At 40.4% G+C, this 17,769-nt stretch overlaps 1 protein-coding gene across 1 annotated transcript; it reads left to right on the forward strand.

Moving 5' to 3' along the window:
* The first annotated feature begins 390 nt into the window (after positions 1-390).
* Positions 391-1,200, forward strand: CITED2 (Cbp/p300-interacting transactivator, with Glu/Asp-rich carboxy-terminal domain, 2). The gene has a single exon (XM_006834617.1). It carries the CDS (start codon positions 394-396, stop codon positions 1,198-1,200), a length of 807 nt encoding a protein of 268 aa, XP_006834680.1. The 5' UTR covers positions 391-393.
* The last annotated feature ends 16,569 nt before the right edge of the window (positions 1,201-17,769 follow it).

Genomic DNA, 17,769 nt, shown 5'->3' on the forward strand with positions numbered 1-17,769 from the left:
GCAGGGTTTGCCCGGAGGAAGAGCGTGAGGCGGAGCTGGGGAATAACAACAGGATGTGTAACAACAGGATGAGGAGGCTGGTTTAATGTCTCAAGTTCGCAGCCGGCTCCGGGGCACTTCCTTTATTAGGCCACTTCGGGGAGCAGAGGGGGTGTGGGCCGGGTCCCCCAGCCTGATCGCAGGGGAAGGGGCTGTGTGTGTGCAGCGTCCGGCCCGGGGAGGGTGGCAGGTCCGCTGTGGTTGCGAATCCCGGTGCACAGTCGAGTGGATTCCCGGAGACGTGCGCGCGGGGAGTCTGGGGGACAGAAGCGAGAAAAAAGTGGGGTGCGCTGTGGTGGGCGACACGTGTGGCGCCGTGCTTATCGTCTGCTCCTTTCACTTCCAGGACTGGAAATGGCAGACCATATGATGGCCATGAACCACGGGCGCTTCCCCGACGGCACCAACGGGCTGCACCACCACCCTGCCCACCGCATGGGCATGGGGCAGTTCCCGAGCCCCCACCACCACCAGCAGCAGCAGCCCCAACACGCCTTCAACGCCCTCATGGGCGAGCACATACACTACGGTGCGGGGAACCTGAATGCCACCAGCGGCATCAGGCACGCCATGGGGCCAGGGACTGTGAATGGAGGGCACCCCCCGAGCGCGCTGGCCCCCGCGGCCCGGTTTAACAACTCCCAGTTCATGGGCCCCCCGGTGGCCAGCCAGGGAGGCTCCCTGCCGGCCAGCATGCAGCTGCAAAAGCTCAACAACCAGTATTTCAACCACCACCCCTACCCCCACAACCACTACATGCCGGATTTGCACCCTGCTGCAGGCCACCAGATGAACGGTACAAATCAGCACTTCCGAGATTGCAACCCCAAGCACAGCGGCAGCAGCAGCACCCCCGGCGGCTCGGGCGGCAGCAGCACCCCTGGCGGCTCCGGCGGCACCTCGGGCGGCGCGGGCAGCAGCAATAGCGGCGGCGGCAGCGGCAGCAACATGCCCGCCTCCGTGGCCCACGTCCCTGCTGCAATGCTGCCGCCCAATGTCATAGACACTGATTTCATCGACGAGGAAGTGCTCATGTCGTTAGTGATAGAAATGGGTTTGGACCGCATCAAGGAGCTGCCCGAACTCTGGCTGGGGCAAAACGAGTTTGATTTTATGACGGACTTCGTGTGCAAACAGCAGCCCAGCAGAGTAAGCTGTTGACTCGTTCGAAAAGCCCGGCGAAAAAAATCAAACCCCTCACTTCTTCAGTGTGAATTAAAAAAAAAAAAAAAAAAAAAAAAAAAAAAACCCCACAAAAAAACATTCCCTTAGACACAGTATCTCGCTTTTCAGATCTTGAAAGGTTTGAGAACTTGGAAACAAAGTAAACTATAAACTTGTACAAATTGGTTTAAAAAAATTGCTGCCACTTTTTTTTTTTTTTTCCCCTCCCCAGTTTTTGTTTCGTTTTTGTAGCCTTGACATTCACCTCCCTTATGTAGTTGAAATATCTAGCTAATTTGGTCTTTTTTGTTGTTGTTCTTTGTTTTGACTCCTTCCTCACTTTCTCCAGTGCTCAACTGTTAGATATTAATCTTGGCAAACTGCTTAATCTTGTGGATTTTGTAGATGGTTTCACATGACTGAACTGCATTCAGATTTACGAGTGAAAGGCAAAATTGCATTAGTTGGTTGCATGAACTTTGAAGGGCAGATATTAACTGCACAAACTCTGCCATCTCGCTTCATTTTTTTTAACTATGCATTTGAGTACAGACTAATTTTTAAAATATGCTAAACTGGAAGATTAAACAGATGTGGGCCAAACCGTTCTGGATCAGAAAAAGTCATACTGTTCACTTTAAAGTTGGCTCCCCCTTCCCCCCTCCCCCATATGTACAGACAATAATGGGGTGTGGAATGTCGTCAGTGGCAAACATTTCACAGATTTTTATTTTGTTTCTGTCTTCAACATTTTTGACACTGTGCTAATAGTTATATTCAGTACATGAAAAGATACTACTGTGTTGAAAGCTTTTTAGGAAATTTTGACAGTATTTTTGTACAAAACATTTTTTTGAAAAAATACTTGTTAATTTATTCTATTTTAATTTGCCAATGTCAATAAAAAGTTAAGAAATACTTGTTTTCTAGAAGTCATTGTGGGGGTTCTTTGGGTGGCTTTTGTTTTTGGTTTTTGCCTCCTTTAAGTGGAACACTTGATGAGAGTAAGCATTCCGAAGGATAAATTACAGGACATGAAAACAGGTCATGATGAGCTTAAGCCAAGAACAGGATTTAGCATAATTGGCATAATTCTTCATTGTTATCATTGTAACATGCCTCTTGGTGGGGTTTAATGAAAAGCTGCAAAGTTGTCAAAGAGCAGCCCCCCACCCAATTGCCATCATATTCAAGTTATAAAGGTTTGTAATAGTAACTATTATAAATACCTTTTTTTCTGTGAGAGGGTGGGCAGGGGAGGATCAAGTGTTTCTAGTGGTAATTGATTTAAGTACTGAAATGGAGGTAGGTTGGAATAATATACTGGGTGATTGATGAGGGTGGCATTAAGTATAAGTCCACCTTTATCTCTTAGTGACTGAATCTTATTTCTTAGCAAAGATGCTAAGGCAAGGCCCACATTTTCAAGCTTAATCTCTGAAATAGCATCTGACTGGTTTATAGTTCTGAGAGGAAGAGGGGGCGGAATTCCACCTTGAGGCTTGCTATTTTGTTCTATAATATTTAGAATTTACTCAGCAAGGTTGATTCAAAGGTCAAATTACAATCATCACAAGATGTTCCTTCGCAAGCATGCCCTGTTTTCCAGAATCCTAAGCTTTTTTTTCTGTGACATCCATTGGGACCAGAGCACATAAGGATAAGATCATTTTCATTTTACCTAGATGAGTTACCAAGATGGTAACTCCAGTTAAGTGGGTGTCAAGTTTTGTCTTATATAATCAAGTGAAGGAAAAGGTAATATTGTTAAAATCTCAAATGATCCCAATTGGAAAGAGAAGGAATTTTATTTTGCTTTCTCTGTCATGTTTTCCTGACTTACCTTGTTTATAAGAGCAGTATACCTACTTTCAAGAAAAAATAGGGACTCTTACTTAACCTCCTGGGATAAGTAAAGAAGTAGAGGTTGAGGAAAATCTTTCAAATAGTACTTTAAAACAGCATTGCCTTTGGACTCTTAAGATTCTTATCTTAACTCATATTTCATAATAATAATAATAAAATCCAGGAGGGGAGGGTGTGTGGAGGTATTATATTACAGTGAATCTGGCATAAAGGCTGATTTCAATCTCATTCCGATCACCTACGTTCTATAATTCCATCTCTAAGGAAGGCCATGCAAGATTAAGATGTACACTCTGGGTTGTTTTTTTTATACCTCTCTAATTGACATTTCCTTAGTAAACATTGTGTCCTAAATAAATCATTTCTTCATGACTATACCAAATCATTCTAAACTCCTTTTTCAAAGTGAATGCAGATTTCCCACATTAATAGTTAAAGCTGAAGTTTTCTTCTGCTAAAACATGTCAATACTGAATCTGAAATCAGCAGTGAATCTTCCTGGGTAAGCATTTTCACAATAAGTTTTTCTTTTCTTTTCCTTTTTATTTCCCCCCACCTCCCCCCCGGAGGCTCAAGTGAAAAAATATGTTTGCATACATATTAATACAGCAATTCTAATTATTCTTCATTTGTGCCAGGACAAAAAGAAAGAAAGAAAGCTATTGGAGGCATTGTGTGTGTGTGTTGTTTTTTGCATAAAGAAGCAAAAGGATTGTGTTGTCACTACCCTTCACCATTGATTCTGCCAGGGAATAAGCCACAACACCTGCTCTGTCACTAAATTCCTCTTACTGCTCCAACACCGGAACACGTATGTGGAGATGCAGAGCCCATGGAACTATTATTAGATCCTGAGCCAGTCCCTGCCAGCACAGAGGGCTCAAACAGAGAAGCTGGGTTAAATGCACAATTTCTCTTCAGTAAAACTGCAAACATGCCCTGCCTCCCCCCTCTCCCCCGCCCATTCTCTTGAATGATCTTTATTTCATTAAAACTCTGTCTTGATCAACAACTGAGTAGACTCTGTGAAATCTGCAGGGCTCTTAAGCAGAGAAAAATAAGTCCTTGTTTGAACAACCTGCTTAATGAAACCTGTACAGTGACCTAGATCACCAGGCTACTGGCAGACATTTGCAAAACCTTTTGTGGTCTTTCTTCCTACTAAGTTGCTTATAGCATATGGGGAAATTTGACCTCTGTACCTTGGCTGTTTTTCAAAAAGTTCTAAAATGGTACAAGAGAGCTTCTGTTCTTTAAGCTTTGCCCACAAATAGACACTCTCTACTTGATTTTCAAGAAGATATCAGTGATAAGCAGCAGCACAACATCATAGATCCATACCAGAGAAACAAGTACACATTAGTATAAAGAGTACCTCTGCCTTGTGGCTGATAAAACCCTGGTGGCAGTATCTTTGCTGGAGCTGATAAAGACGTTACAGCTATGGATGGGTCTTTGAAAAACAGTTCTCTAATCACCGCTGTTTATGGGGTGCTAGGCTAGAGCACTAGTACCAGAAGGCTGACATCTATTGTGAAGTTTATGGTCTCCGTGACTTTTACTACTGTAAACGCCTGGGATAGCTATAAATTGACGTCAACATTAAAGGCCAGATCCTTTAGAGCAAAATATGAATCCACTAATCTATTATGGGTGGCCAGCTCTGAAATATAAACCCAGCAGTCCCAGACCATTAGGTGTTTTCGCCCCCTTGTGGAATTTATTTAGAAGGTCAAAGGAAAGCTTTTTCCTCAAGAGGGTTTTTATTTTATTGCTTGCTTGTTTATTTGCTTTCTTTTGCTGTTTCTGAAGACTTCATCTTCTTTATTGAAGCAAATAGCATATGTTTGAGCAACACATTTTTTATCAAAGAGGATTCCAGAACAAATGCCCTTTATGATAATAAGAGTATCTTACCAATGGCCTAAATCTATGATTAGGTGTGCATATTGAGATTTGCCTTCTATTATAAAATATGTATTGACTCAGCATTTTTCTTGTTAAAAGTAAGAAACAATTTGGACCAGTGCTGCGGGATGCCATCAACAGGATTGTTGATTTGAAATAAGAGTACATAATAATGCATTTGATGGTATGCAGTAAGTTGGGAAGGTAGAGGTAAATGTCCAGGAATGCAGGATGCAATTATTTAGGCTGGAATGTGACCAGGCCACTGACTCTAATCTTGTGAGAAAGGCTACTCGGTCTTTAAGGAGAATGAAGGCTACTGTCTAGCTGATTTGGCAAGATTGACTTTCAAAGAAATCTAGCAGCTAACACTGTGTCAAACAAAACAAAATCATAGAATTATGATTCATGGAATTTAGGATCCAAGCATTGGCTTTTTTTCCCCCCCTTACCAATGGTATTGTTTTGTTAGTGTAAGTGTTACACATAGCTTCAAAGATGGTATTTATCATCTTAGTACTGAACTACTGTCATCAAAGTCAGAGCACCCAGACCGGTTAAAGGCAGCACCTCAAATGGCTTAGCCAATGAGCCCCTGTTATCATGTGTTCTGGTTGTCTTTTCCCCCCAGAATAGAAGCTATGTCAGAATTTTAATTGCAATGGACTGGCTAAATTATTTGACCTATTTTTACTCAGCAAGGAGAGAAACGATTATTTTGCCTGGTAGTCATACTTAAAATTTAGAGTGTAAACAGAAATGTAAGGATGTTTTTCATCAAATAGTGTATTGTTCGTAGTTTTCGTTTGCCTTATAGTAAATAAGACCCACTTATATCTTTGAAAAATTCAAGACACCTGGAAAAAAGAACACTTTCTCCCATAGGAGAATATTACACTCATAACTTATACTAAATAATTCACTTAAAATGTTCAAAGAGGAGCTGTTGGCATGAATTTCTGTAGTATCTTGTTATTTATAAACACAATGAAAGAAAAACTAAAGGGAGTAAGAATCTGTGGTGGAGAAACTGAATCCCCAGTCCTTGAGAAAGAGAGTATAAGAGCAACCCTTTCATACTTTCTGGAGACAAATAATGGCTTTTTAATGGCTAGATCCTAGTCAATTATTTCCTTCCCCAAGAGCAGCACTAAATGTGGTCTAGGCCAACCCCAGGAGATGGTTGGTGGTACTTTAGGTGAATTCAGCTTGGTTAAACCAGGACACATAGAGTAGACTAAAGCAGACGGGAAGATGAACGATGAGTATTATTACTTGCTTTATATATTGTTGGCTTTCATTAGGCTGAACTAATTTGAAAGATTAGTAGGGCAGGGGTACCACGTGGAGTGAGGGCAGTGGTTCACAGGATTCTTGGAATTTTCCCATGGCATCACCATTGTGTTCAGCCCTGAAATCTTTCCCATTTTCTACACAGAAGAGTGGTTACTTGATTACATTTTGGGTTGTTGAACAAAGCACACAAGAGAGTTTTGGCTCCAAACAAGCTTGGGGCAAGGCAAAGTAGAGGTGGGCCTTGCAGGATATATATTAATAGGTGAGTGGCTTTTGAAAAGCTAATGGTGCTAAATGAGTCCTGCCAGTCCATTCTTAAGAGATATGGGATAAGCAAAATGTAGACTTTAGACGAAGTCAAATCAAAAACCAAAAATTGTCAGAAGAAAGCCAACTTCAAGTCAATATCATTTTTTGAACACTTGGAGAAGTTTTACATGTGCTACAGAGAAGGAAATATGCCCAGAGGGTATCAAAGCTTCACACACACACACCCCATCTCTGGTGTGGTGCTATAGGATAAGCACTCGACTTCTAACTGCAAGATTGGCAGTTCAAACACACCAGCCATTCCTCAGAAACCCTATACAGGGTCACTATGAGTTGGAACTGATTTGAGGGTGCTTAAATGTGCTAGACTGCAAAGTCAGTTTGAACTGCAAGGTTAGTAGTTCAAACTCACCAGTCGCTCCTTGGAAACCCTATAGAGGGTCGCTATGGGTCAGAACCGACTTGACGGCAGTTAACAACAACAACAACAACAAAAAAAAAACTGATATGGAGTCCCTGGGTGATGCGAAGAGTTAATAAACTTCACTGCTAAAAGTGGGAGGTTCGCGTTAGCTAGAGGGGCCTCAGAAGAAAGTCCTATTAATTTCCTTCTAAAAGGTCACCATCTTAATAATGGAATGAAGTTCTACTCTGCAATACATGGGTCAACATGAGTCAGAATGAACTGACAGCAGCTGGAGGAACTGATAGAAAATCCGGTCTTATGATTCTTTAAGTAACTTAGCCATTAAGTTTTGTTTTCCACTTCTTGTAAATCACTTTTTTTGTTGTTTGTTTTGCTTCATGCCAATTGATTTCACCTGACTTGCAAATTGTTGTTGTTAAGTGCTGTTGAGTCAGTTACAACCCTTAGTGACCCTGTATAGGGTTTCCAAGGAATGGCTGGTGAGCTTGAACCACCGATCTTAAGGTTCAAACCAACTTTGCAGTCCAGCGCCTTAGCCCACAGTGCTAAATCGTGCATAAAAATCCTTAGGCCTCCTTGAACTTTTGTCCAGTTAGGCATATTTTGGACAAATCTTTAGAAGAGAGAAAGCAGGATGATGGCTCCTTCCAAACAGCCGGTTTTGATCTCTCTTCCATTGATTCAATGCGTTGACACCAGTAGAAAAAGGTGATTGAATTGAGACTATGCTCCTAACGATGATACTAGGAGGACAGTAGCATCATAGGATAAACATTGGACTGCGAACCCCAAAGTTAGCAGTTTGAGCCCACCAGCTGCTTCATGAGAGTAAGACTTGAAAACAGATACAGCGTTGGTAGGAGTTGGAAGATATTCTACGACACTTATGAATCGGGCTGCAAATCTCATGGTCAGCAGTTCGAAACTACCAGCTGTTCTGCGGGAGAAAGATGAGGCTTTTTGCTCCCGTAAAGATTTACAGCCTCGGAAACCCTGTAGAGGGTTGGAACCGACTCCACGGCACATAACAACAACAACAACAACAGATGACCCTAAAATAAATATCTCAGTGTTTCTAAGATCTTCTGATAATCATTTTAGTTTTAGATCAGTGAGTCTCAGCTGGGTGGGTTTGGCCCTAAAAGAGACAGATAAGAAGGTGGGTTGAGAAAAGGAGTAACAATATTATATTATGTCCAGAGAAAAAAAAATTTAAGTGTATATATCTTTCAGGAAAACATATATAGAGAGGCTTCTTAAAATCGTCTTGATTGCTGGGTCATGAATTTGAGAATACTGAAACACTATTTACAATAAACCCATGGCCATCAAGTCAATTCTGACTCAGTGACCCAAGAGGACCGAGTGGAACTACCCCTTAGGGTTTCTAATGCAATCTTTGTTAAAACAGACTGCCTCACCTTTCGGACCACTGCCATTTCAGTCTGTATCCAAGCATTTAACCACTTTTTAGAAGACTGTTGTTTCGTAAAGTGCCTTTCCAACTCCCAGCAACCCTGCCTAGGGCTTCTGGGAGTCCTGGTGTGGCACTGTAGGATAAGAAATGGACTGCTAACTACAAGATTGGTGCCAACAGCCACTCCTTGAAAATAGATTCTCTATGAGTGGGAATATCGACTCAATGGCGCTTAGCAACAATAGGGTTTCTGAGGAGCAGCTGGTGGGTTTGAATCACAAACCTTGTGGTTAGCAGCCCAGTGCGCATCCTACAGTGCTACATCAAGATTCCTTTAGAAGACTGGTGGTGATGGTTATGTGCTTTAGAGTTAGTTCAGACCCACAGCAATCCTTTATAGGATTTCCAAGGCTATAAACATTTATGAGACCAGAAAGTCTCATCTTTCTCCTACAGTGTCTGGTAGACTCAAACTTGTGACCTTGGAGTTAGCAGCCTAACGTAGAATCCACTATGCCATATGAGACCAAATCAGAGAAATTTATTCTTCAATAATCCAACAGTTCTTAACAAATTACTTTGTTGACCCTCAGATTTCTGTGGCTTTGTTGACCTCGGTTTTCATATTATTTTGCTGAACACCTGCTCCGTGACTAGCATTGTGTCAGGCACTGTGCAAACGATCTTATTTAATCATTACAATATTCCTACAAGGCACATGTCAGCATTCTAATTTAGACAAGAAAATTAACACTAAAGAGGAAGTGATCTGCTCAAAGTAACACAGCTAGTAAGTTGTAAAAGAGCAGACTGGTTTCTAGACCTAGCTTTGAAGCCTATGTTCTTTCAAACACAAAACACTACTGTTTTAGAACCAAATTATTCCTTCCACTTTACAGATGCTGTTGATTGTAATATGATCAGTCAATTTAATAATTGCCTTTCAGGAAAAAATAAAAAAGAAACAAACACTGAATTACTGAGCACAAATTATAAATTATACTTAACACAAACAATTATCAACCATTTCATTTTGAGAGTCACAAGATTTGGGGTTATTATTTTTTGAATCTAGCCTAAAATGTTTTCTAAATTCAATTTGGCCAGTATCTTTGTGGTGAGTTTACCCAATCGCATCTTAACACCTTGATCTCTTGGAGGTGATGGTTGTGTGTCTGAGTTGGTTCCTACTCAGTGACCCTATATAGGGTTTCTGAGGATATACATCTTTATGGGAGCAGAAAACTTTATCTTTCTTCCACAGAGCAGCTGGTAGATTCAAACTACTGACCGTGCGGTTAGCAGCCCATCTCCTAATCCACTACGCTATCAGGACTCCTTTTGATCTAATAGGTTTCATTTTAGCTGTTTAGCTTTAAATCAAATGGAAGAATATTATGAATTTAAATTACTATTTTTTCCTTTTAATTGAATTGCATATTGGTGGATATTAAATAGCTACTTTCATAAATTAAAGCAAAGCTGCAGCAATTGCTATTATCCATGTATGTGAATTGGACTACTCTTCTGGTGCTGTAGGATAAGCACTGGACTGCAAACCACAAGGTCACCTGTTCAAACCCACCAGCTTCTCCTCGGAAACCGTAGTCACTATGATTCAGAACCAACTTTCCAGCGCTTAATAACAACAACATGTGTATGAGTTATTAAGCAAGCATCTCTTAGATTTGTCAGTTCTATAACCTAGTAAATGAAAATTTGTTGTTGTTGTTAAGTGCCATCCAGACAAAAAATATTAGTGGCTAAATGCTCCCAGGTAAATATGACTATTTCACCATTTGTCCCAATGCTTTACAGTGACTATACTTTGAGTACTGATTATAACATACAGGCTATTTTCAGAATGTTAATCAATGAAAAAATGTACATCTTAGAATAAAGAAATTATAAATTTTAGATACTTTGTACTTAAATAATCTTTCTCAATCTATCGACATGTTGTGGATATAGTTATAAACTCATTTTTGCCTTGGTCTTCTATAGAAACAGAACTGGTTTCCAAATGGTTGTAGTAAGAAAAATACTAGATTAAGATTTAAAAACCTGGGTTCTAGTCTTAACTCTGCAATCAAATAACTGTGTAATTTGATCACTGTTGGCTTAAGTTTATCCATCAGTAAAATGAATATGTATGCTTAATTAATATATACTGTATTCAAATTCTGATTAAGGAAACAATAATCCATTCCTACCCTTTTTCTTCCTCTGGTAAAATAGAATGCAATATTATAAGATCACTTCAAACCTATGACATCATTTTATTACCATTCCTTTTCCAAATTAATTGAGGTCTCTGACTTCTCTGGGCCTGTGGGTATGCCATAGACCTGTGCCAGCTATGTTAACTCTCTAAGGGTTACAAACATCACTATGAATGTTCCATTTTATTGCTGTAAGTGACCACAAGGGTTGGCTACTGAGATTTCAGAACCTGCAAGCAAATGCCAAAAACAAAAAACAACTACCGGCTATTTCTAGCACATCTACTTGCAAAGATAAACAAGTGAATAAGTAACATTCTTTGCTGATGCAACAGTTAATAAAATACACTACTTACTGAAAATAATATGATCAAGACTTTATTTCAGTTTCTTTGTTATTTTCTTTCAGATTAATTTCATGTTTCCAACTTCATAATTATCAGACATTTCATAAATATTTGAGTTCTCTTTACTGCAAATAACCCTTCCGGAACTGTTATTATCGTTAAGTGCCATTGAGTCAGTTCCAAGTCATAGCAACCTTGTATAGGGTTTCCTAGGAGTGGCTGGTGAGTCTGAACTATTGACCTTGCTGTTCAAATGGACCTTTCTCTCCGGTCCTTTATCCTACAGAGCCACACCAGGACTCCAACCCTACAACCATCAACATCACCATCACTATAATTATTATTTATTTTCTTGAGAGACTATCCTATGTATAATGCTAAAGTAGAGGAAGCCGGTATTTGAGATATTCCAAGCAGTGAAGAGACACATGTCTATTTATTTTTTCTTGTTCTTCAATTTCCTAACGTATACAGTCTCTTTCTCTCTCCCTTCTTCCACTTTGAAGAATCGATTATTTAGCTAGATGACAAATTAACAGACAAGCTAAAAATAGTGATTCAAAGGAAAGTGTATATCATAAATACACAGCTGCACGAGAAATAATTCTGAATTGTCATGGAAAGGTAATATGGCTAAAGAATCATGATCAAAGATTATTGTGAGTGTTCCTTTCCCCACGTGGCCACTAGGTGTAGCTGGAGGTCTGTAAATTCATATCGGTACTTCCTCCTGAGTAGGAGCCCAAATTGATTCTTGTCACACCCTTAGAGAAAAGTGTGATCCCCACACTTCATTTGTTTTAGTGAAATATAAAATATCCCATGTGGTTTATTAAAACCCTGAAGACTTCAGATGGGAGATAAATTGAGAACGCCTCAAGTATACTCTGTGTTCACTGAGTCTAATAAAATTGGTAACTTAGCTAAAGATGTCTCTTCCAGCAAGTTCCATTCCCTTCAATGCCGTGGTATTTTCAATAACCTCATATGCATACAGAAGTTGGGCAGTGAATAAGGAAGAGCATAGAAGAATTGATGCATTTGAGTTACGGTGCTGGAGGAGAATATTGAAAGAACAAACAGATCTGTGTTGGATGACGTACAACCTTGGAAGCTAGGATAACCAGACTTCGTCTTTCATACTTCAGACATATTTTCGGGAGGAACCAGTCCCTGGAGAAGGATATTATGTCTGGTAAAGTGGAGGGTAGGAGAAAAAGAGGAAGACCCCCCCAGCGAGATGGATTGGCACAATGGCAGCAGCAATGAGCTGAAACATAGCAATGAGGTTGGCACAAGATCGGGCAGTGTTTCATAGGGTCGCTATGCGTTGGTGCAGACTCAATGGTACCTAACAACAACAACAAGCCCTTCTCACCTTAAATATTGGTGCTTCTAAGGTTATTTACCTCACTTCCCTAGCCCATTCCATTCATACCTCAGCATTCTGATATAATCTAGATATGGAGAATTCCAAACCCAGATCTTCAGCCCAGAATTCCTTCCCAAGCTCTGCCTACTGCCGACACTCCACTCCCACCTCTGGCTTCTGATAAGCATGTCTTCTCCTCTAACCCCACCCAGCTTTTTGATGGAACCAACACCTAAGCTAGAAGTCTTGAAATTTCCTCACCATGCATCACTGCCTCCACAATACCCCCATCTGTCCCTGCCAATCTAACGTGTCAATAAGTTCTTTGCACTTGCTATCCCTCTTCCTAAAATGTATTTTCTCTGGAATCCTCTTAGGTCTTTGTCAGATTTTACTTTCTGATGGATCCTATTACAGATCATACTATTGTTGTTGTTGTTAAGTGCCGTCGAGTCGGTTCCGACCCATAGCGACCCACAGGGTTTCCGAGGGTGTAAATCTTTACGGGAGTAGAAAGCCTCATCTTTCTCCCGCGGAGCAGCTGGTAGTTTCGAACCGCTGACCTTTAGGTTCGCAGCCCGATTCGTACCCACTACGCTACTATAGATACCTCTATTTACCACACATTATTACAGCTATTTGATAATAAACTCTTCTTTCCTACTTTGCTATTATATCAAATTAGATATTTTCACTCACAAGTAACAGAACCTTGATTCTGGCTTAAATAGTAAGGAGAAATCTTAGCTTTCATAAGTCTCATGACGGGCAGGTTTCAGGACTGATTAATTCACTAAGTTGATAATGTCATTGGTAATTCAAGTTCTTCTCTTCTCTCCACATGGTTGGTCCCTTGGACTGGTAAAAGAGTGGTATGAGCAGAGGTCACATGGCAAGCCGATCCAACAACAGCCAGGAAAAAAAAAAAAAAAAGTGTCTTTCTACAGCTTTTTCTTAAGGTGAAGAGGAAACTTTTCAGAGAAAAGTAAAAAAGTTTCCCTCTAACCCCATATAATCACATATAAGGAGGCCTACAAAGCCAAGAAGTGACTGGCTTACAAGCTTTCAAGAGGAAGCCTAGATCCAGAGGGCCTGGAGGAAGGTAGAATCTCCACTGAGTAGTATCCAATCTGTCTAGGCGGGGCTGATGCAATGAAATGCAGATGGGTCTCTTGTGATACAGTAGTGAATAATTGTTATCAAAACAGATTGTGAGGGTTGGAAATGTAAAGGTTTTATAGCAAGGAGGGGAGTGATTAACTTTCCAGTCTAGGAGCAGAGGTCCCTAGGACCATCAACAGAGAAGAGTGGAGAGCAGGACCCTACCCAGAGAAGCAGTGATACCTGAGATAGAGGCAGAGATGATGACGTGGAGCGATGGAGCAGCTGGGAACTTTAGATCCAGAGAGAGAGAGGGACTGTGTGCTGAAGACCAGGGGGATGTGGGGGGCAGGCTTGCAGGGTATACCCTTTGGTTGGTTGATGATGCATGGAGGGGATTGTAACCATGGCAATGAGATGAATCACAATAGAAATAATGTAAAACTAATGTTCTCCCATGTAAACTACCACATAATTCACAATAAAACATTAAAATAAAAAAAAGTCACATATACCCTTTGTTGAGTCAACACTAGATTGATTTTTCATGGGCTATTGTTGTTAGGCACTGTTGAGTCAGTTCCAACCCACAGTGACCCTTTGCATAACAGAATGAAGCCCTCTCTGGCTCTGCATCATTTGCACAATAGTTACGTTTGAGCCCATTGCTGCTGTCACAGTGTCAATCCATCTCATTGGGGACCGTCCGCTTTTTTGTTAACCCTCCACTTCACCTAGTATGATGACCTTCTCCAGAGACTGGTCTGGCCATCCTGGCTTCTAAGGAGCATTCTAGCTGTCCTTCTTCCAACACAGATTGGCTCGTTCTCGGCAGTCCATAATATTTTCAATAGTCTTCTCCAAAACCAAACTCAAATGCATCAATTCTTCTCCCATCTGCCATAGTCATTGTCCAACTTTGAAGTGCATTTGAGGTGATTGAAAATATTCTGACTTGGGTCAGGCGCACCTTAGTCCTCAAACTGACATATTTGCTCTTTAACACTCAAAAGAGGTAATTCATAGGATAGAATTACCAAAAATTGGCTTTAGATAATCATCTAAGAATGGACTATATATTGATTAGGCAAATTCTTCACTAGAAGAGGTAAAAGCTAAGTTAACACTTTATGAAATTATAATTTCAAGGCATAGATTCTTCATTGGAACTAAGACAGCTTCTTTTAAAGCTTTCATACTTTCAAGTAAGTCTGCTTCGTATAATAAAGATATATAGCTAACAAAACTGTATTATAAATCACTTGAGGCATGCTTATTTGGTAAAGGTTGAAATGTCTTCTATAAAGTGGCATTTGTTAATATAAATAAATATCCCCTTAAAAAAAGGTATATAATCATTATGTCTTCATTTCTAGTCCTTCAAAAATTCCCTTGTTAATATGATTAATAAACAATTTCTCTGAACCAAGAAAATCATGTACATGGTGGCAGGTGATTAATCGCAGTGCAAAATGAACAGAACCTAATATTTATGAACAAATTACTGATAGCTGTCTGGTCTGTTTCCATGATAAAAAGCTCTGGTCCTGTGCTAAAGCCAAAAAAAGAATATAAAATTAATTTAGCAGGGAGGATAAGAGCAATAAAATCCATGGCAGTGGACATTTTTGTCCTGTCCTCTCCTTGCTTGGCCCGCTCTTCCACAAAACACCCCTTTCTCCACTCCAGTCACATATATGCATGAAAACCCCCATGAAACTTTCCCTATCTTACATGACCCTGCTTGCATGACCACAACAATTGGTTAGGACCTGGACTAGATAAGCTAATCATAATACCTTACTCTCTTACTTGCAACCGATTGTTCCAGGGATAACATATGACCCAGTTAAACTCTTTCCCTGGGAGTTTGAACTTGACAACAGAGATCAAATTTTAATCACTTTCTAATGATCAAATGGGATCCTAGTGTGGTGCTGCTTGCTTGAACCACAAGGTCAGCAGTTCAAGCTCACCAGCTAGTCCTCGGAAACCCTGTACACGGTCACTTTGAGTTGGAACTGACTCAATGGCAGTTAGCAACAACAACAAAGTGATGAAATGGAGTCCCTGGGCAGTACTCAACTGGTAACTGAAAGGCTGGATGTTCCAGTCCTTCCCAAGATGTCTCAGCTAAAAGACTTAAAGATTTTCTTTCACAAAATTAGCTATTGAAAATCCTACGGAGCAGAAGTCTATACTGACACTCCAGGAGTTAGAGGTCACTGTGTAGCGATTGGTTTACCAGTTAGAGGTAGACCCATGAGCCTGAGAACTGCTGTGGGGCCACAATTCCAACTGTGTGGAAGAAGCTTGTCTAACAGACTAAAGACAATATGGAGAGAGAAGCAGAGTCAACAAAGTAATCTGTTACTATCTGAGTTCCTGATATATAGTTGCAATTTTGTCTTATCTGAAGCAAAGTATGTAATGAAGACAATAACACTTCCTCTGTTATGGAATTAAATTTGAGTTTTGGTTCAATAAAATGAAACAAAAGCATCCTAACACATATGAATGTACTAACACAAATTTCATCTCTTGTGTTTTTTTGTGTGTTTCATTGAAATATATGTTTGAGAGGAACACTAGTGAATGACTTAGAAATGATTTTTTCAGTAAACACTATGGGGAATAAAAAGTGTCAGTATTAAAGCTAATGTTCAAGTATCCAATAGCATTTTCCTTCTCAGATAAGACTTCTAGCATGCTCTTGCACTAATACTACAATGAGTAATGGACAATGTAATATGCTACCCAGATACCTACTTATGACTAAACCTTACTCCCTTAAGTTGTTGGAAATGTTGCTAGTGGATAGCTCTCAACCGACAGCTCTATTTTGGAATTGCCTTATCCCCTTGACCAAGATCACGCCTCTTTCCTGAGATAACTTATCTCCAATGACTGATCAGTGTCTGTGATAAAGGTCTGATCTCCTTGCCCAAACTTGGATCAATTCTGAAAGGCCATCCTAGCTTCAGATCTTCTCATTGACTGAGGAATTTATTGAGGCTCCATCTTGCTCATCTTCTCCCTCTGCCTAATCTGCTTCTTTATCCTTTCCTTCAGCTAGGCATTGCTTTCAAGAGCACTTCTCCAATGCATGGTGTGGCACTGTAGGATAAGCATTGGACTGAAAGGTCAGTAGTTCAAACTCACAAGCTATTCCTTGGAGACCCGACCCTATGTTGTTAAGTGCCATTGAGTCAGTTTCAACCCATAGCGACCCTTTATAGGATTTCCGAGGCACAGCTGGTGAACTTGAACTACCCACCTTGTGGTTCAAACTGAATTTTCAGTCCAGTGCATTAACACACAGCACCACACCAGGACTCCCAGAAAGCCTATACAGGTTCACTATCAGTCAGAACCAACCCAATGGCACTTAACAACAACAACAGCTCAGCCCAGAAACCACTGCCCCAGAAACCCAATTCCAAACACAATGCTTTTTAAAAATCATCAAATATTATAGAAAATATGATAATGTATAACAATATTTAAGGATATTTGGATAATCGATGGATATTTCATAGTTCCAAGTCCTAGCATGGTGCTATAAGATAAACACTGGACTGCTAATTGCGACATCAGTGATTCAAACCTACCAGTAGCTCCTTGAAAATCCTATACAGGGTTGCTGTGAGTTAAAATTGGCTCAATGGCACCTGATAACAACAACAACAATAAATTCCCCCAGCACTAAGCTAAGCATTAGAGAGGACAGAGTAGAAGTGTAAGGTATGGCCCTGTCTTTAAGGAACTCACAGTCTCTCTGGGGTCATAGATTTAAGTAATCACCTTCCAACAGCTCAGCAGTGTGCTCAGATGAAAAAGGTTAAAATGAATCCCAAATAAATACATAATAGTGACTCATAGTCTTAGTCTGAGTTCTCTAGAAACAAAATCAGTGAAGCTTATATATGCGTGTACAAAGAGAGGTTTATATCAAGGAAATGGTTCACTTAGTCAGAGAGGTGGGCAAGTTCCAAGTCCATGTATCAGATGTTAGGTTGAAGGTTTCTGACTCTCTTAGCTGCAGGTTGGATGAGCTAAGATTGGCGGGTCAGACAGCAGGTAGGTTGAGCAAGTAAGATGCCAGGCTTCTGCAACTCCAGGATCAATAGTCAATTGAGTTGAAAGAACCTAATGTTGGCTGATGGGCCAGATGCAGGATCCAGACAGAGCAGAAAGTAAGCAAGCTTTGTGCAAATATCCAATATATTGGAAACAGGCTACTGTTTCCAGGAAATTTCTTTTCAACCAATTGACCGATCATAGCAGATCTTACCATAAGGATTACTGCCTTAACTACCAAGCCACTGAGAATCCAGACC

The sequence above is a fragment of the Chrysochloris asiatica genome, unplaced genomic scaffold (genome assembly GCF_000296735.1).
Source record: "Chrysochloris asiatica unplaced genomic scaffold, ChrAsi1.0 scaffold00013, whole genome shotgun sequence".
NCBI lineage: Eukaryota > Metazoa > Chordata > Mammalia > Afrosoricida > Chrysochloridae > Chrysochloris > Chrysochloris asiatica.

Bases quoted from the DNA above. Each gene is read 5' to 3' on its own strand.
- CITED2 (XM_006834617.1), top strand. From the start codon at position 394: ATGGCAGACCATATGATGGCCATGAACCACGGGCGCTTCCCCGACGGC.